This window comes from Protopterus annectens, chromosome 9.part0, assembly GCF_019279795.1.
Source record: "Protopterus annectens isolate FY-2018-M chromosome 9.part0, PAN1.0, whole genome shotgun sequence".
Classification (NCBI taxonomy): Eukaryota; Metazoa; Chordata; order Ceratodontiformes; family Protopteridae; genus Protopterus; species Protopterus annectens.
Window position 1 is genome coordinate 1,142,955,088 of NC_056743.1, and position 15,540 is coordinate 1,142,970,627.

General features: G+C 37.8%; 1 protein-coding gene across 1 annotated transcript in view; it reads right to left on the reverse strand.

Moving 5' to 3' along the window:
• LOC122811876 (membrane-spanning 4-domains subfamily A member 12-like) overlaps positions 1–15,540 on the reverse strand; it is a 376,785-nt gene that overhangs the window by 39,236 nt on the left and 322,009 nt on the right. Inside the window, exon 6 of the mRNA XM_044084011.1 lies at positions 7,604–7,726. Coding sequence (XP_043939946.1) covers positions 7,604–7,726 — 123 coding nt within the window. The remainder of the gene's footprint in view (positions 1–7,603; positions 7,727–15,540) is intronic.

The following is a 15,540-nucleotide window of genomic DNA, read 5'->3' on the forward strand; positions in this document are numbered from 1 at the left end:
ACTAGCCTGAAAACTGGACTATACTAGCCTAGAAAGGTGGGAAACAAGGACATTTTTTTTTTAAAAGATAAGGCAACAACAGTACAAAATACACTTAAGCCAGCTTTAAACAACTACAAACAGTAAACAATACACTTAAAACAGCTTTACATGACTACAAGCAATCAGAAAAGGCTTTTAAACAAATTACCCAATTAACCAGTAAAAAAATCTCAAAACTGAGCCCTGTTACTGTAGTCTTCAATCAGACAAGTTCTAACTGCACACTCCTGCCACTGGGGTGCAGAGAAACCTTCTCCAAAAAATAAGGCATGGATTAGTGCTCAAGTTATACAAACAAAGCTAGATTCAGCATTGCCTGGATCGAGTCTATGTTACAGCAAACAAGGTGCACCAATTTCAGTAAGAAACAGTTCAAATATGCAGGCACTATAAGCCTTTAACCAGAAATTCCCAGCTCAGAAGGGCAGAGTCCAGCCTCTCCTCCCACAAGAGTGCAGACCACGAACCTTCTTAATGTAAAATAACTGGCCTGAAGCCCAAGTGCTTAAACCAGAACTAATACACTTTTAGAATAATGGACACTGAGCCTTCAATCAGCAGTTGCCAAATTAGAAGGATGTAAGCTACCTGTCCTGCCACAACAGTGCAGACCACAAACCTTTTTTAATGTAAAACAACTGGTCTGAAGCCGAAGTGCTCAAACCAAAAGGTTTAGAATGATTGTTACACCAAGCAGTAATAAATGCAACTTGAGTACTTTTAAGATGACGCAAAATCAAAATAAAGTAATATAGAAGGAAGAAACATAAATACAGTAAAAGCAGATGAAAAAAGTGCAATTTTTTTTTTGAGTGAGCAAATGAGATGGGCCAAGGAGGAGTATCCAAATGCAAATTTACAAAAGGAACGGTCAGTTTTAAAGCCACCAAGATTAACACCAAAACAAAAGCAGGGAGGGTGGGTGGGGAACTAATTGAAAAAACAGAGCCACAACTTCCAGCTAGACAGTATTCAATGCAACACAAATAAATACATTTAAATGCTCTATTATTGGAAATAAGTGCAGATAAAGATTTACTTAAATTTACTTATATGTCCAGTTGATTGCATCAGAGTTTATGCAGAAAACAATTCAAAATGTACAACTTATATAAGGCAGAAACCGAATAACAATGAAGTGAACTACCCCCACTTATCACTGGCTATACAGGAATTCTAACAAGCATTAAGTGAAAAAACAGAGCCACAACTTCCAGCTAGATAGTATTGATTGCAACACAAATAAATCAATTTAAATGGTGTATTATTAGTAAAAAGTGCAGATAAAGATTTACTTAAATTCACTTATACGTCCAGTTGAATGCATGTAGGTCTTAACTGGCCAAAGCTCAGAGTTTAAGCAGAAAATAATCCAAAATGTACCACTTATGTAAGGCAGAAAATGAAAAGCAATGAAGTGAACTACCCCCACTTATCACTGGCTATTCAGGAATTCTAACAAGCATTAAGTGAAAAAACAGAGCCACAACTTCCAGCTAGATAGTTTTAATGGAACACAAATAAATCTAGTTAAATGCTGTATTATTTGAAAAAAGTGCAGATAAAGATTTACTTAAATTCACTTATATGTCCAGTTGATTGCATGTAGGTCTTAGCTGGCCAAAGCTCAGAGTTTAAGCTAAGTTAAGAATCTTTCAGAGTTTGGAGTTTAAAGCATTTTGAAAATCTATTATGAGATGCAATCTTTGATGCTATCTTGGTTCTTGTAGAAGTGTAAGATGTTTCATGTTCACTTTTTATACCAGTGTTCATTTATGGAGTAAACTTCCAATTTTTCTCTAACTTTTTAGTAATGTAGTAGGTAGAAACCTTGTAGATTTACAGCTTAGTAGTCAATATCACTTAAGTTTCTTCATTGACGTAGCAATTGTATGTTGACTACAAATCCTTTATAAAAGAGTACATATCTGGCTATATCCAATAGAATCACAAAACAGTATACTTTAATATGCTATTTTTAGCAGCTAAATTATATATTTTTTTCTGAATACTCTTTGCACTTTTTAGGTAGTACAAAGGGTATAATCAAATCTAATTAGTATTTAAAAATTGTGCATAGTGATTGCACAGAGCAATAAGCATGCCTATGATAAATCAAGCATGACACATGGGAAGAAGAGTGACATAATGAAACAATATTAGCAGTCCAGGAAACTATGACTTGACCTACTTAGTTTCTGTATTTTTTGAGAAATACTTAAAAATAACAAGTACAACTGCATTAAACAGGTACATAGCAATTAGATTTTAGTACCCAGGGAGAAATAGCCAGATAATGGGACATTGGTATGGCTGCAGGGGGGCTCTGGTGCCATATTTTGGTTGTCTGTTCTTTAGTTTGCGTTTAAAATTAGGTATCCCACAATTCCGTTTGAGTGGGCGTGGTTACATAATTATGTATGCAAATTTTATGATGATCAGCGTACAGATTTGTACCTATTTTTCATGGGCCTTGTCCAGATTTTTGATGTTTCCAGGTTGAGAGGTATGACTTACAGCTAGATAGTATTCAATGCAACACAAATAAATCAATTTAAATGCTGTATAATTTGAAAAAAGTGCAGATAAAGATTTACTTAAATTTACTTATACGTCCAGTTGATTGCATGTAGGTCTTAACTGGCCAAAGCTCAGATTTTAAGCTAAGGTAAGAATCTTTCTGAGTTTGGAGTTAAAGCATTTTGAAAATCTGTTATGAGATGCAATCTTTGGTGCTATCTTGGTTCTTGTAGAAGTGTAAGATGTTTCATATTCACTTTTTATACCAGTGTTCATTTATGGAGTAAACTTCCAATTTGTATACAGAACTCAAATTCAAAGAATACTTTTAAGATGTCACTAGATTCCTGGGTTGGCCATTCAGTGTATTCTGCAAATGTGGAGTCTGTATTCTAATGTGGCCTCTGGCCTGAACACAAGTATCTCCAGGAAAAATAGACCAAATTAATGCACAAACATAAGTGCTTTTGTCAAAGCAGATCCACAAGACTTCCTCAGGAAGCTCTTCTGAGGAAGTCTTGTGGATCTGCTTTGATGAAAGTGCTTAACCTGTGTTTGTGCATTAAACTAGTCTATTGTTTCCTGGAGCGACTGTTTTGTTTCCTGTGCTGAACACAAGTATAACATGAAGTATGAATTATGAATTTGCCAGCCAAACTCAGAAAATTGCAGTTCTTCAGGTAGTCTTGGACAGTAGTCAAGACTTTTACTCTGCAAAGGACTTCTACTTCATGGAGGTAGGACTGGCTCAGCCTTGAAGAAAAAGGAACAGAAAGAGTTGGTGATTCCTAAACATCATTGACAATGGAGAGTGCCTAGTGCTTGTGTCCTTTTCAGGAAATCCCCCATGCATGAGGCGCTTTCAAGTCTGGCTGAATAAACTCCCTCATTTCAAAACACAGCAAACAAGATGGACTATGGACTACATGGAGCATATATACATATATATATATATATATATATATATATATATATATATACATATATATATATTCATATATATATATCTATATATATATATATATATATATATATATATATATATATATATATATATTTATACATACATATATATATATATATATATATATATATATACATATATACATACATATATATATATATATATATATATATATATATATATACACATATATATATATATATATACATATATACATATATATACATATATGGATCCCTATCAGATGATAGAAACCTCATATGACTGAAACTCATTTGACTGAGACCACAAGACTGAAAATGCAAAATACTGAAAAGTCACTTGACTGAAACCCATAATACTGAAATCTTACAATGCTAAATTTCAACATACTGAATTGTAAAGTGGACAATATATAACCAGAATAGGTGTGCGCTATGACACTCCCCAGTGTTTTACACCGTCCAAATTTAGCACTGTAAGATTTCAGTATTATGGGTTTCAGTCAAGTGATTTTTCAGTATTTTGCATTTTCAGTCTTGTGGTCTCAGTCAAATGAATTTCTTTCATATGAGGTTTCTATCATCTGATAGGGATCCATATATATATATATATATATATATATATATATATATATATATATATATATGTATAAATAAATAAATACATGTATACACATGTAGGGGGTGTGTGGGGGCATAGTCGCCACTTACTTTGGTTTTACTAAACAATATAAAACCAAAAGCAGAGAATATATCATAAAACTAAGTGGAGGGCTACATTCCCCACACCCCCCAGTGTGGGGTGCTGTGCTCCCACCCCCCCAACTATATATACTACCTCCAGGGTCGTACTACAGTGGGAAAAAGGACATATTCCTTTTACTTGCCTTACAGTGCACTAGACACTGCCAGTACTAATTGTCAATCAAATGAATTGTCAGTCAAATGAAGTGTCAGTCAAATGAAGTTTCAGTCATTTGGTCTCAGTCAAATGAGCTTTCAGTCAAATTAAGGTAACCCATATCTATATCTATATATATATATATATATATATATATATATATATATATATATATATATATATATGGGCTCCTGAGTAACTCTTCATTGAGACTAGATTCATTAATGGCTGAAAACGTTTTATCACACCCAATCAACTATTTCATACTTGAAAGTGGACCTGTGAAATAAATAGTTTGGTGATTGAAGTTTCTGCAATAATGGGAGGACTGTATTGCCCACTATTGTCTTACATTTTATGCTCCTTGTCATGAATCAAGGTGTCCATGTGTCATTTCTAAGTTTTTTTCTGGACAGAAGAAATGATGTTGAAGTCCAGTCTAGGATACATAATCAGTATTAGATTCATTCAGAGGCTTTTGTGCGGGCATCCATTTTCTTGAAAGTTATAGGAACAGAATATAGATTTTGTCTGGCTGCATGCACAGTATTTTTCAAGTGGGACTCTGCTGCAGGACTGTCAAGGCCCCCTCTACTTTGTCTCCAGACACTTATGTCAACATTTTTGAAGAATGTCAGTCACAAACTTTTTGTACCTCAAGGTTTCTTCAAAAGATGCTATTTTGTGGGGAAGAGAAGGTATCAAGGCAGACCAGATGCTTCCTATATTGGTGGTTTGGGTGAACCACTGACACTTATGGCAGTGCTTAATACTTACAAGCATCTGACAGTAAACAAAGGCAGCGCTGTTTGAGCGAGATACGTATAAACTGTTAGCTGGATAAACTCTTAGAAGGGTTAGTTGCTTTACACAATGAAAGCGAGAAGCTTTTTATGTTGAACATCTGGATCAAGATCTGAATTGTGCACATGGCAGAAGAAAAATGGTGGCTTCAGGAATATTTTCCAGGAGTTGTTATGATCTTACAAAGTGCTGCTGGGTGTAAGAGCACTTTTCTAGAGTGGGTATGACATCATAAATTATTGCTGTGCGCAGGACTGCACTCCTAGACCGAGACTGATATTGTAAAGCATTGGTGGGTTTAGGATTGTCTTCCTAGGAGAGTATGATATCATAACGCATCATCATAGGTCAAATAATGGGGAAACTTCACAGTGTGGAAGATCTAAGATTCCCTGGAGTTCAGGCACCTAATAAAAATCATACTGTGACTATCCCACCTAATAACAGGTGGTAGAAATACTTTCTTTAAAAACTTTCCAAAATATAAATCTACTAATGAAAGTAGGAAAGCACAAGGTAGTCCAAGTCAGCACACAAACAAGTGATCCAGATAGCAGTTGAAAAAAGTGTAGAAATTCACTCATTTCTTTTTTGATACTACAACGAATTGCTTTCAGGAAGTTTTAGCAATTATTAACATGTAATTTTTAGCTTAACGTTTAGTTTAGTTTAACATATCCTGGAATCATAGAGCTTGAAGTAGGGCAGCACTGTGTCGAATATTACACTGTTGTATGGGAGAAGGGGTATTTAGCAAGTAATCTTGCTAATTGTCTTTTACAACACAGCTACCCCAGCAAACCACTTCTATGCTTTTAAACATGTTTTTAAACAGGTATATAAATGGAATGGTGAATTTCTACATGTAATTCTGTTTTTCATCTTCTGTTTCGATTAGGGTTGCTACCTTTTCAAATGGCCAAAGTGGGACATTTTTGACACAAACATCAGATTTTACAGGCCGACACATACCCACGGCCAGTACAAAGGAAAGAACTTAACTTTTTTGCCTAAATAAAAGCTTATTCTTGTAGCATTTTAGATGCTTATTCTGTTTCTTATAACATTTAGGTATTTCAGATACAGAATAACTGTTTTATGCAACTATTACATAAAATATAGTAAATTATTTTGTCCTAAAATCTTAGGACATTTGCTATTTTTACAATTTTTTGTCAGGACACAACTGCCCAAACAGGGACTGTCCCTCCCAAAGTGGGACAGGTGGTAACCCTAGTTTCGATCACTTGTTTATGTGTTTTTAATAAATGAGATTCGACTTGGACTAGCTTGTGCCTTTCTACTTTAATTAGTGGATTTATTCTTTGGAAAGTTTTTAAAGAAAGTATTTCTACCACCTGTTATTAGGTAGGATATTCACGGTATGGTTTTTATTAGATGCCTGAACTCTAGGGAATCTCAGATCTTCCACACAGAGAAGTTTCTTCATTATTTGTTTTTTGACCCAGTATATTCACAGACTAGGTTTGTGAGACTTCGAGGGACACCATGGAGACTGTTTGTTTCAGTTTTATCATCATAGGTCACTCACAGCCCTGAGCACCAGAGTTTCTGAGAATAACTGCTGACCTACATTCGAAGAATGGATGACCTTAGTCACAGATGCACTGTGTGTGATCCTCAGTATTAGACAACTGAGTCTTTAGTTAATGCAGACCATGAAGGTCACAAATTTTGAAATAAAGAAGAATACAAGAGGAAATACCAGATTTAGTACTCTCTTCACTTAGAAAAATTGATGAAACCTTTTACACAGTGTCTGTGCACATCTTTTATAATATTTTTTATCTCAGTTCCACCATTTTGATTACTATTGGTCCATTCTTTGTCCTGATGCCCAGTATACTAAGACATGAAGAGTCAGAAGCAAACACCAGGAATCCATTTTTAAGTGGTCTTAATATTTCTCTACCCCATTAGCCAAACAACATAGTGTAGTAATAAGAATACCTGACTCATTTCTGGCTTAGTGAAAGCTAAAATCTCTGCATTATAGTTAGACATCCTGATAGATTTTTATGTAGGATGTTTGCAAAGTGTGATAGACTTTGAGACCGCCACTTCCAAAACACCTTTTCATAATTGACGACAAGCAACTTAACTTAAATATTTATTTCTCAGGTCATCTTTTTACAGACATTTCTACACTGGTATAAAGTCAAAGATATGAGAACACACACTTAGTTTTATAATTCCCAGCTGTGGATATCAAACTGTTGGAGGAGGCAAAAGACATGGCAAGTAAGTACCCAAAGGCAGAGATAATGATTACAGTAATAAATAGAGGCAATAACAACGAAGCACAAATTAATGAACTGGATATATAAAAATAAATAAATAAAAATACTTCCTACAAGGGAAAAAAATTACCTGTGGAGAACTGCTTTTTGTGCAACAAGTGGCTTTACAACCAAACGCAGACAGTGAAATGGCAATGCAGACTTCAAGGAGACAGAAGAAAAACATAATAGACTTCAAACACTTCAAAGTTGGCTGTAAACATGGAGAAAAAAAAAACATTTGGTGAAGCTGGTGTTGCTCATGATCCTCCCCTTATATCTCATACTGTGTTTGACATCTGTATATCTGTTCTACCATTTAAAGTTCAAAATATTCATTCCTAGAACAAAGTTCAAAATATTCATTCCTAGAACAAATGAGGGATATCACTCTAAACTTCAAAAATAATTATCCGGCATTGTTTTTGAGGATACCAAGACTGCAATGAATGTTAAAGAAACTGGATGGTAATCCATGAAGGAACAAAACATAGCAGAGAAACAGATTAACCGTGTAATTCTACAATGTGATATCATCAAAGAGTTTAAACAAATGTGTGTAGATGCCAAAAGTGTATTTTAATGTCATGCTTTTGTTATTACACTTCCATGCTGAAATCAAAAGTAGTTATGTTTAATAGCAGTTTATTTTATTAGATGAGAACATGACATTTAACAAAATTAGAAATGTATTCAATTTGGGCAGCCTGTTTGGAGCTCTGAATAATATAATACCAGTACAAACAGCGTTAGAATGGATAATGAAAATTCCGTTCAATGGAACCATTGCTGCATGCTTGCAAGAGATGAACGAGGCATTACACCGCACAGGATTAAAATGAAGTAGTAAAAACAAGTAATCCATTACTGTTATGTAATACATGGAGCACTGAGAAAACACTCCAAAATGGGGGGGGGAGGGGACAAGCTTGTTTAGCACTTTTCTGATATCAGAAAGGTCCTTAACTACTTTTGTTAAATATCCCTAAGTGCTGTTTGGGTCTCACATTGGGGATTGATAACTGATAGTCCATCAGTCCATCAACTCCTTTTTCCCATTTTTGCATGTGGGGTTGGTGTGTCACTTCAACAGGGACAATAACTAGAGCCAGTGCTCCCATCACCAGGTGGCTAACCCTGCTGAGGATGCTCTTCCTTACCACACATTCACATGTACATCTACTGTGAATTTAAATTGTTCAGTCCACATTTTGCATTTCTTTGGAATGTGGATTCTTTGGATGTGAGAGGAAACCAAAGCATCTGCAGAAATAACATGCGAACACAGGTAGGATGTGATGACTCCTCACAGAAGGTACCCTTGCCAAGAATTGATCTGATGAACATCTTGCTGTGAGGTGACACTACTACCTGCTGTGCCACTGTGCTGCATAGTATTGTCTAGTAAAACATGATGGCAGAAGGTAAACAGCTTTAAAATCTCTTCGATTCTTCACTCTGAACCATTTATAAACAAAATGTAAAGTAGTACAGTGTCACAGTTTCAAACAGGTTTTAAAGTAATTTGTTCTTTAGACGGACACTATGTTTCTGTCTGTTGTCTATTTCACAGTGCTAAAAAAGTTTTACTGGCTTTAAAAGAGTTTGGACTCCTATACTTTTTTTCTTTCTCTTTAACTGTTGATACATGTAGCAGATAAAGCTTCATTCATTGCAAAGAATGAAGGTTGGGTCTCTCAGATCATAACCCCTGTTATGTGTTGTCAACCTGGATATGGAGATTATCAAATATCAAGCTTCACTCCCAAGGTAAGTTTCTTGGCATCCATACTTGAATCACATAACAAGTTGGTTATGGTTATGATCAGAGACCCAGTTGGTGGCACCTCATCATTCCTTCCTTCCCAATGCTAGATGTAGAAAGTCTCCAAATTACTAATCAAACTTCATAGTCAGTGCTTTCCCCCTAAGCCAACAGAGCTGCCTGTTTTCTCCAATTTACTTTAAAATTTGCATACATTTGACTTTATGATACTTTTGTGACATCCATTATGCTGACTGCCTTTTGGCCAACCACACAGTGTTGACATGTCAAATGAATGACTCTTCTGGTCTTTGACCTGTTCTTATTGACCTTTCAGAGCATATCTTAAAGGTGCCATGGTGATGTGTGGCTTGCTGACCACTGTCAAACATCTAAACTTTTTTTTTTCAAATAAGTTAGAGTGTCCCCCTTCCCCCAAGAAAGTGTTCACATACTTGTGTGCATGAAGTCATTTCTGTGAGTAAATTACCATTTCATTCTGACAAAAATACAAATTAAAAAAAAAACAGTGCTTCACTAATGCCTGACAGTAATGCTGTTGGCACTTGTTCATGGGTCCTGGTTGCAAGGATGAGGTTTGTTTTAAGTAGAGCATGATAGCTGGCTGACTACATTTTATTTTGAAACTCATTTCCAGAAAATGTTTCTGTTGAATACCACTTTCAATTAATTTGAAGAAAAATATCAGAAATAAGTGTGACATTATAGTAATTATTGGAACAAGATGTGAATTTGTACTGCAGCAGATAATGGAAGGAGTTTTAAGTTTTTCAGTTGATGACAACATTTCCAACAGTAAAGTAGATATGCTAGTACAGAAATATTGCAGTGATTTTGCTGAATATATTTCCGTTAGTTGAAGAACCTTTATTTACTGTCAGAAAAGGTATGCTCAGGCAGAAAAAAATGTTTCTAAACTTAATATATAGTTGTAGAAAGTTTAATCAAATTATGTTACAGGCAGATAGGTTCAGTGCTAACTTTACCCCCTCTTACCCTCCAAAGGGCCCATCTTAATACCAGAAGAATGCAAAGCCCCTGTAATCACAGATAAACAAGTAAAGACCACACTCTCCAAAGCCAAGAACACAGCATCCATGGGACCAGACAACATCCCAGGCTGCGTACTGCATGAACTACAGAATGAACTGGCACCCCACGTAACTACCATGTTCAATCATAGCCTAACCTCAGGCTATGTGCCTACTGAATGGCGCACAGTGATGGTTATCCCACTCCATAAAGAGGGTGCCACCACGGACCCTGGAAAGTACTTCCCCATTAGCCTGATGAGCCTGGCCTTCAAGGTCATGGAAAGTATCATCTTGGAGCTTATAAACAAAGATATAGATAACTTCCAAACCCTAGACCCCACTCAGTTTGGGTTTGTAAAGGGTAGATCATGTTTACTAAACCTGACTGACTTCTCTGAAGCAGTCACTAAAGCTGTAGATGAGGGCAAGGTAGTGCACACAGCCTATCTTGACCTTGCCAAGGCTTTTGATACCATCCCCCACTCTGGAATTATAAACTCACTAAACTGGGCATAAATCCCTATGTCACAAGATGGGTGGTCAACTGGCTCACTGACAGAACCCACACAGTAAAAGTAGCTGACTCTAAGTCCGACTTCAGACCAGTGATGAGTGCAGTACCACAGGGTTCAGTCCTGGGTCCTCTCCTGTTCGGCATCTACTTCTCTGAAGTGCAGGCCAACACAGAAGGTCTTTGGCTATCAAAGTTTGCAGATGACTGCAAATGGAAAGCCATAATAGAATCACCTAATGATGTAGACATTCTACAAAAGGGCCTCACAGAGACAGATGTTTGGTGTCAAAGTCATGTCCTCAAGCTCAGTGCCAAGAAGTGTATTGTCATCCCCTTTGGGAAAAACTCGGTACCCATGAACTACCACATAGGTGGCAGCTCACTACACACTGAAAGTGTAATAAGAGACTTCGGGACACAAGTGGACACTAGTCTCTCCCTTGATAACCACATCACCACAGTAGTCAGGAAATCCTTCCACATGGCACACCTCATCACAAAAGGGTTCTCCTCTAGAAAAAAAGAGGTCATTGTTCCTCTCTACTCATCCCTCATGAGACCAATTATAGAATACAATGCTCCATTTGGCATGTATTTCACAAGACACCTACAAAAATTGGAAAGGCCACAGAAATACCTCACTAAGAGGATTACCAGCCTCAAACAGATGCCATATGCAGACCGTCTCTAAAAGCTCCAACGCTACTCCATCACATATCGCCTACTCAGAGGCAATCTCTGCCTAACATACAAAGCTATGTCAAACCCAGAGCTGCTGGACATGCTACTCTTGAAGAAATCCCAATCTCTCTGAACCACACACTCAAGAGACCTAAACCTTGTCACCACAACAATCAGGACATGCTGGAGGAATAGATTCCTGTCCCAGAGACTTCCCATACTCTGGAACAAACTACCCATTCATGTCAAGCAAAGCTCCTCCTTGGCCCTCTTTAAGAAAATTCTTGATGACTGGATGGGAAATAGAAAATACACTCTGGGGATCACTTCTGCGGCACTCATTGACAGGGGCACAGGAAAATAATTTTCTTGGGTGGCGAAAGCCAGGGAACCTTCTTGGCTAGGCTTATATAGGCCCCAGGGCCGATAGCCTAGTACCTACCTATGAACCTATGAATGGAAATTAACCTCTGCAGACTGCATTCAAAAAGTTGTTGCACAAGGCTCCTGTCATGTTGCAAAGAAAGATGTTGCATTTATAGAAAAATGACCATGTATGATTTATGGGTCTACTTTATTCCCGCGAAAGCCGAATTGCTCGAATACAACTCGCGCAAACCATAACAAGTGAAACACAAATACGTCGAACGCACTAAACCGCGAAATTCAAAATCTCAGTTTCTCATAGTTGGCCAACCCCACCACCCGCAACATACTACCTACCGAAACACAGTAAAAAACTCATGCACACACTAACCAAAACACTACTTCTAACCCTAAACTAAAACACCAAACCCCTACTTCTAACCCTACACTAAACTCTACATACACAACTATCTATGCACTATCCTTAACCCCTCCCTAACCCTAAGGTCCGTAACTACCGCACACTTACCCTACTGAGCTGTACCCAAACAAACTAAATATTCCACACACATACACTTAACAAAACCCTACACTAAACCTTACATACATTACCTATCTATGCACTTACCTTAACCCGCACCCTAACCCTAAGGTCCGTAACTGTCACACACTTACCTTACGGAGCTATTCCGCAGACGGGCCAACTATGTGAATTCGATATTTCCACTTTTGCAGTTTAGTGCATTTGACGTACTCGCATTTCGCTCGTTATGTGTTGCGCGAATTGTATTTGAGCGATTCGACTTTCACAGGAATAAAGTAGACCCATGATTTATAAACAATCCATACACCAGTCATTCAAACTTTCAAGAGCTGCAGCTATTTTTATTTGGAGATGAACTACATGTTAACTGTTATAATGCAATTATTCATAACAGAAAAGAAGTGCAATGTGTTTCAGAAATCTGCAGATAATCATCCAGAAATGCAAATGCTTTACAGAAGTTACTTTAAATGTTTGAGTGATATGTAGAAAAATATTGCTTTATTTTTAATTTAAATAAACGATTAGATACTCACAATGCATGCTGCTTAAAGCAGATAAAATATATGCACCGGATCTGAGCTGAGGAGAAAATGAGGGTCAAGAATTCAGGAATCTTCCATGGGCATAGTCAAGTATAAAAAAAATTTGAAATATGTTATTTTGTCCAAAGGTGTCTGTTCAAGTAAACAAATAAGTTAAAAACTGTACTGTAGTTAATTTTAGCACAACAACATTTAAAAATATGCTATGCTATTTTATATATGTATGGGCAGACTATGAAGTAAATTTAATTGTGCATTAAGAGAAATTTGTTTAATTTGTGTTCAGTAGTACTTAACATTTTCAGAAGTTGTGAAGGCAACTGTTACTGTGAGCTTAAAGCAGTATTCTAGGAACAGGGTATATCAGCTGTAGTTGTTTTATATGAAAGATCACTGTATACTAGTCATAGGTTCATAGGTTCATACTAGGCTATCTGCCCTGGGGCAATTATAAGCCTAGCCCGATTCTGTATGGCTTACGCCACCCCTTGATTTGAGTATACTGTGCCCTTTTTAAGGTTTAGTTTACTGTGCCTCTGTCTAATAGTGACACGGGAGTAATCCCTGGGACAAACCTACGATCCCCCATCCACCTATCGAGATTCTTCTTGAAGAGATTCAGTGAGGTGCTCTGCCTCACATGAACTGGAATTCTATTCCAGAGCGAAGGGAGCCTCTGGGTTATGAACCTGTCCCTCCAGCAAGTTCTATTTATTTCTGTGCTGAGGTTCAAGTCCCTCAAACGTGTGGCTCTAAGGGATTTAGATTTACTGAGGTGGAGCATGTCCATTAATTCTGGATTTGACATAGCTTTGTATGTCAGGCATAGATCGCCTCGAAGTAGGCGGTATGCAACTGAGTAGAGCTGGAGTTTTTTTTAACCGAGCAGCATATGGCATCTGTTTGAGACCCTTGATCCTCTTGGTGAGATACTTTTGGGGTCTTTCTAATTGCTGCAGGTGTCGAGTAAGGTACATCCCAAAAGGGGCATTGTATTCTGTGATGGGCCTGATGAGGGATGAATAAAGAGGCACGATTACCTCTCTTGATCTAGATGTGAAACCCTTCGTGATGAGGTGGGCTACATAGAAGGTCTTTCTAACCACTTTGGCAACGTGGTTTTCAAAGGAGAGATTGCTATCAACTTGGGTCCCCAGGTCCCTAATAACTTTCTCTGTACTTAATGGGTTTCCACCTATGTGGTAATTTGTGGGCACATTGTTTTTGCCAAAGGGTATGACTATACATTTTTTGGCATTTAGCTTTAAACCATGGTGCTGCCACCAGTTATCTGTCTCTGAGAGACCTTTTTGAAGGATGTTTGTGTCAGCTGGAGAGTCAATTATGGTGCCCAGTTTGCAGTCGTCTGCGAACTTGGTGAGCCTTAGTCCTCCCACGTTTGCCTGTACCTCGGAAAAGTATATACCGAACAAGAGTGGTCCCAGGATAGAACCCTGTGGGATGCCACTTGTGACCGGTTTCAAGTCTGACATGGCTCCAGCAACTCTCACTCTGTGGGTTCTGTCTTTGAGCCAGTTTGCGACCCATCTTGTGACATAGGGGTTTATATTTAAGCTGGATAGCTTATTTATGATGCCCGAGTGGGGTATTGTGTCAAATGCCTTTGCAAGGTCCAGATAGGCTGTGTGGACTACCTTCCCTTCATCTATTGCTTTGGTGATTGTTTCGAAGAAGTCAACCAAGTTCAAAAGGCAGGATCTGCCCTTGACAAAGCCGAACTGGGTAGGAACTATTGTCTGTAGGTCCCCAATGTCTTTGTTTATGAGCTCCATGATGATCCTCTCCATAGCCTTGCTGACTAAGCTAGTCAGGCTTATGGGGCGATAGTTTCCAGGGTCCGTAGAGGCTCCACCTTTGTGGAGTGGGACCACTGTTGCTGTACGCCATTCTGTGGGCACATATCCTGTAGTGAGGCTGAGATTGTATAGCTGTTTTATTTGAGGGATTAGTTCCTCTTGGAGTTCATGTAGGACGCAACCTGGGATGCCATCTGGTCCCATGGAATCAGTGTGTTTTGCTTTGGAGAGGGCAGCCTTCACCTGAGCATTAGAGATGTTTGGGAGGCAGCCCTCTGCCAGGATAGATACTTGCTCTTTTGGGGGGGAGGGGGTGGAGAAGTTTGCACTGAACCTGTCTGCCAGGATATTGGCGATGTCTGTAGGTTCAGTGTATTTTTTGTCGTTTAGAATCAACTCAGAACAAGTCTGGGAGTTGCATCCCAGGTTCCTAACATAACTGAAAAAAGCCTTATGATTGTCTTTGGTGTCCTGTGCAATTTTTCTCTCGAAGCTGATTTAAAAGATGTTTGGAGTAATGGGAATTCCAGTGCATTATCTCAAGCTTCAACTATGCTTAAACTAATAGTAGAGTTGAGAGAGTGTATAGAGAGTAAGTGAACTGATAAATACTTTGGAGAGTTTTAACAGTGACTGCTAAGCAAATCTAATTTTAGCATTACTGAATTCTTCACTGCAAGTTGTTGGTCTTTTACCTGCATAGTTGTTACAGGTATAAATAAACAGGCAGGAGTCTGACTT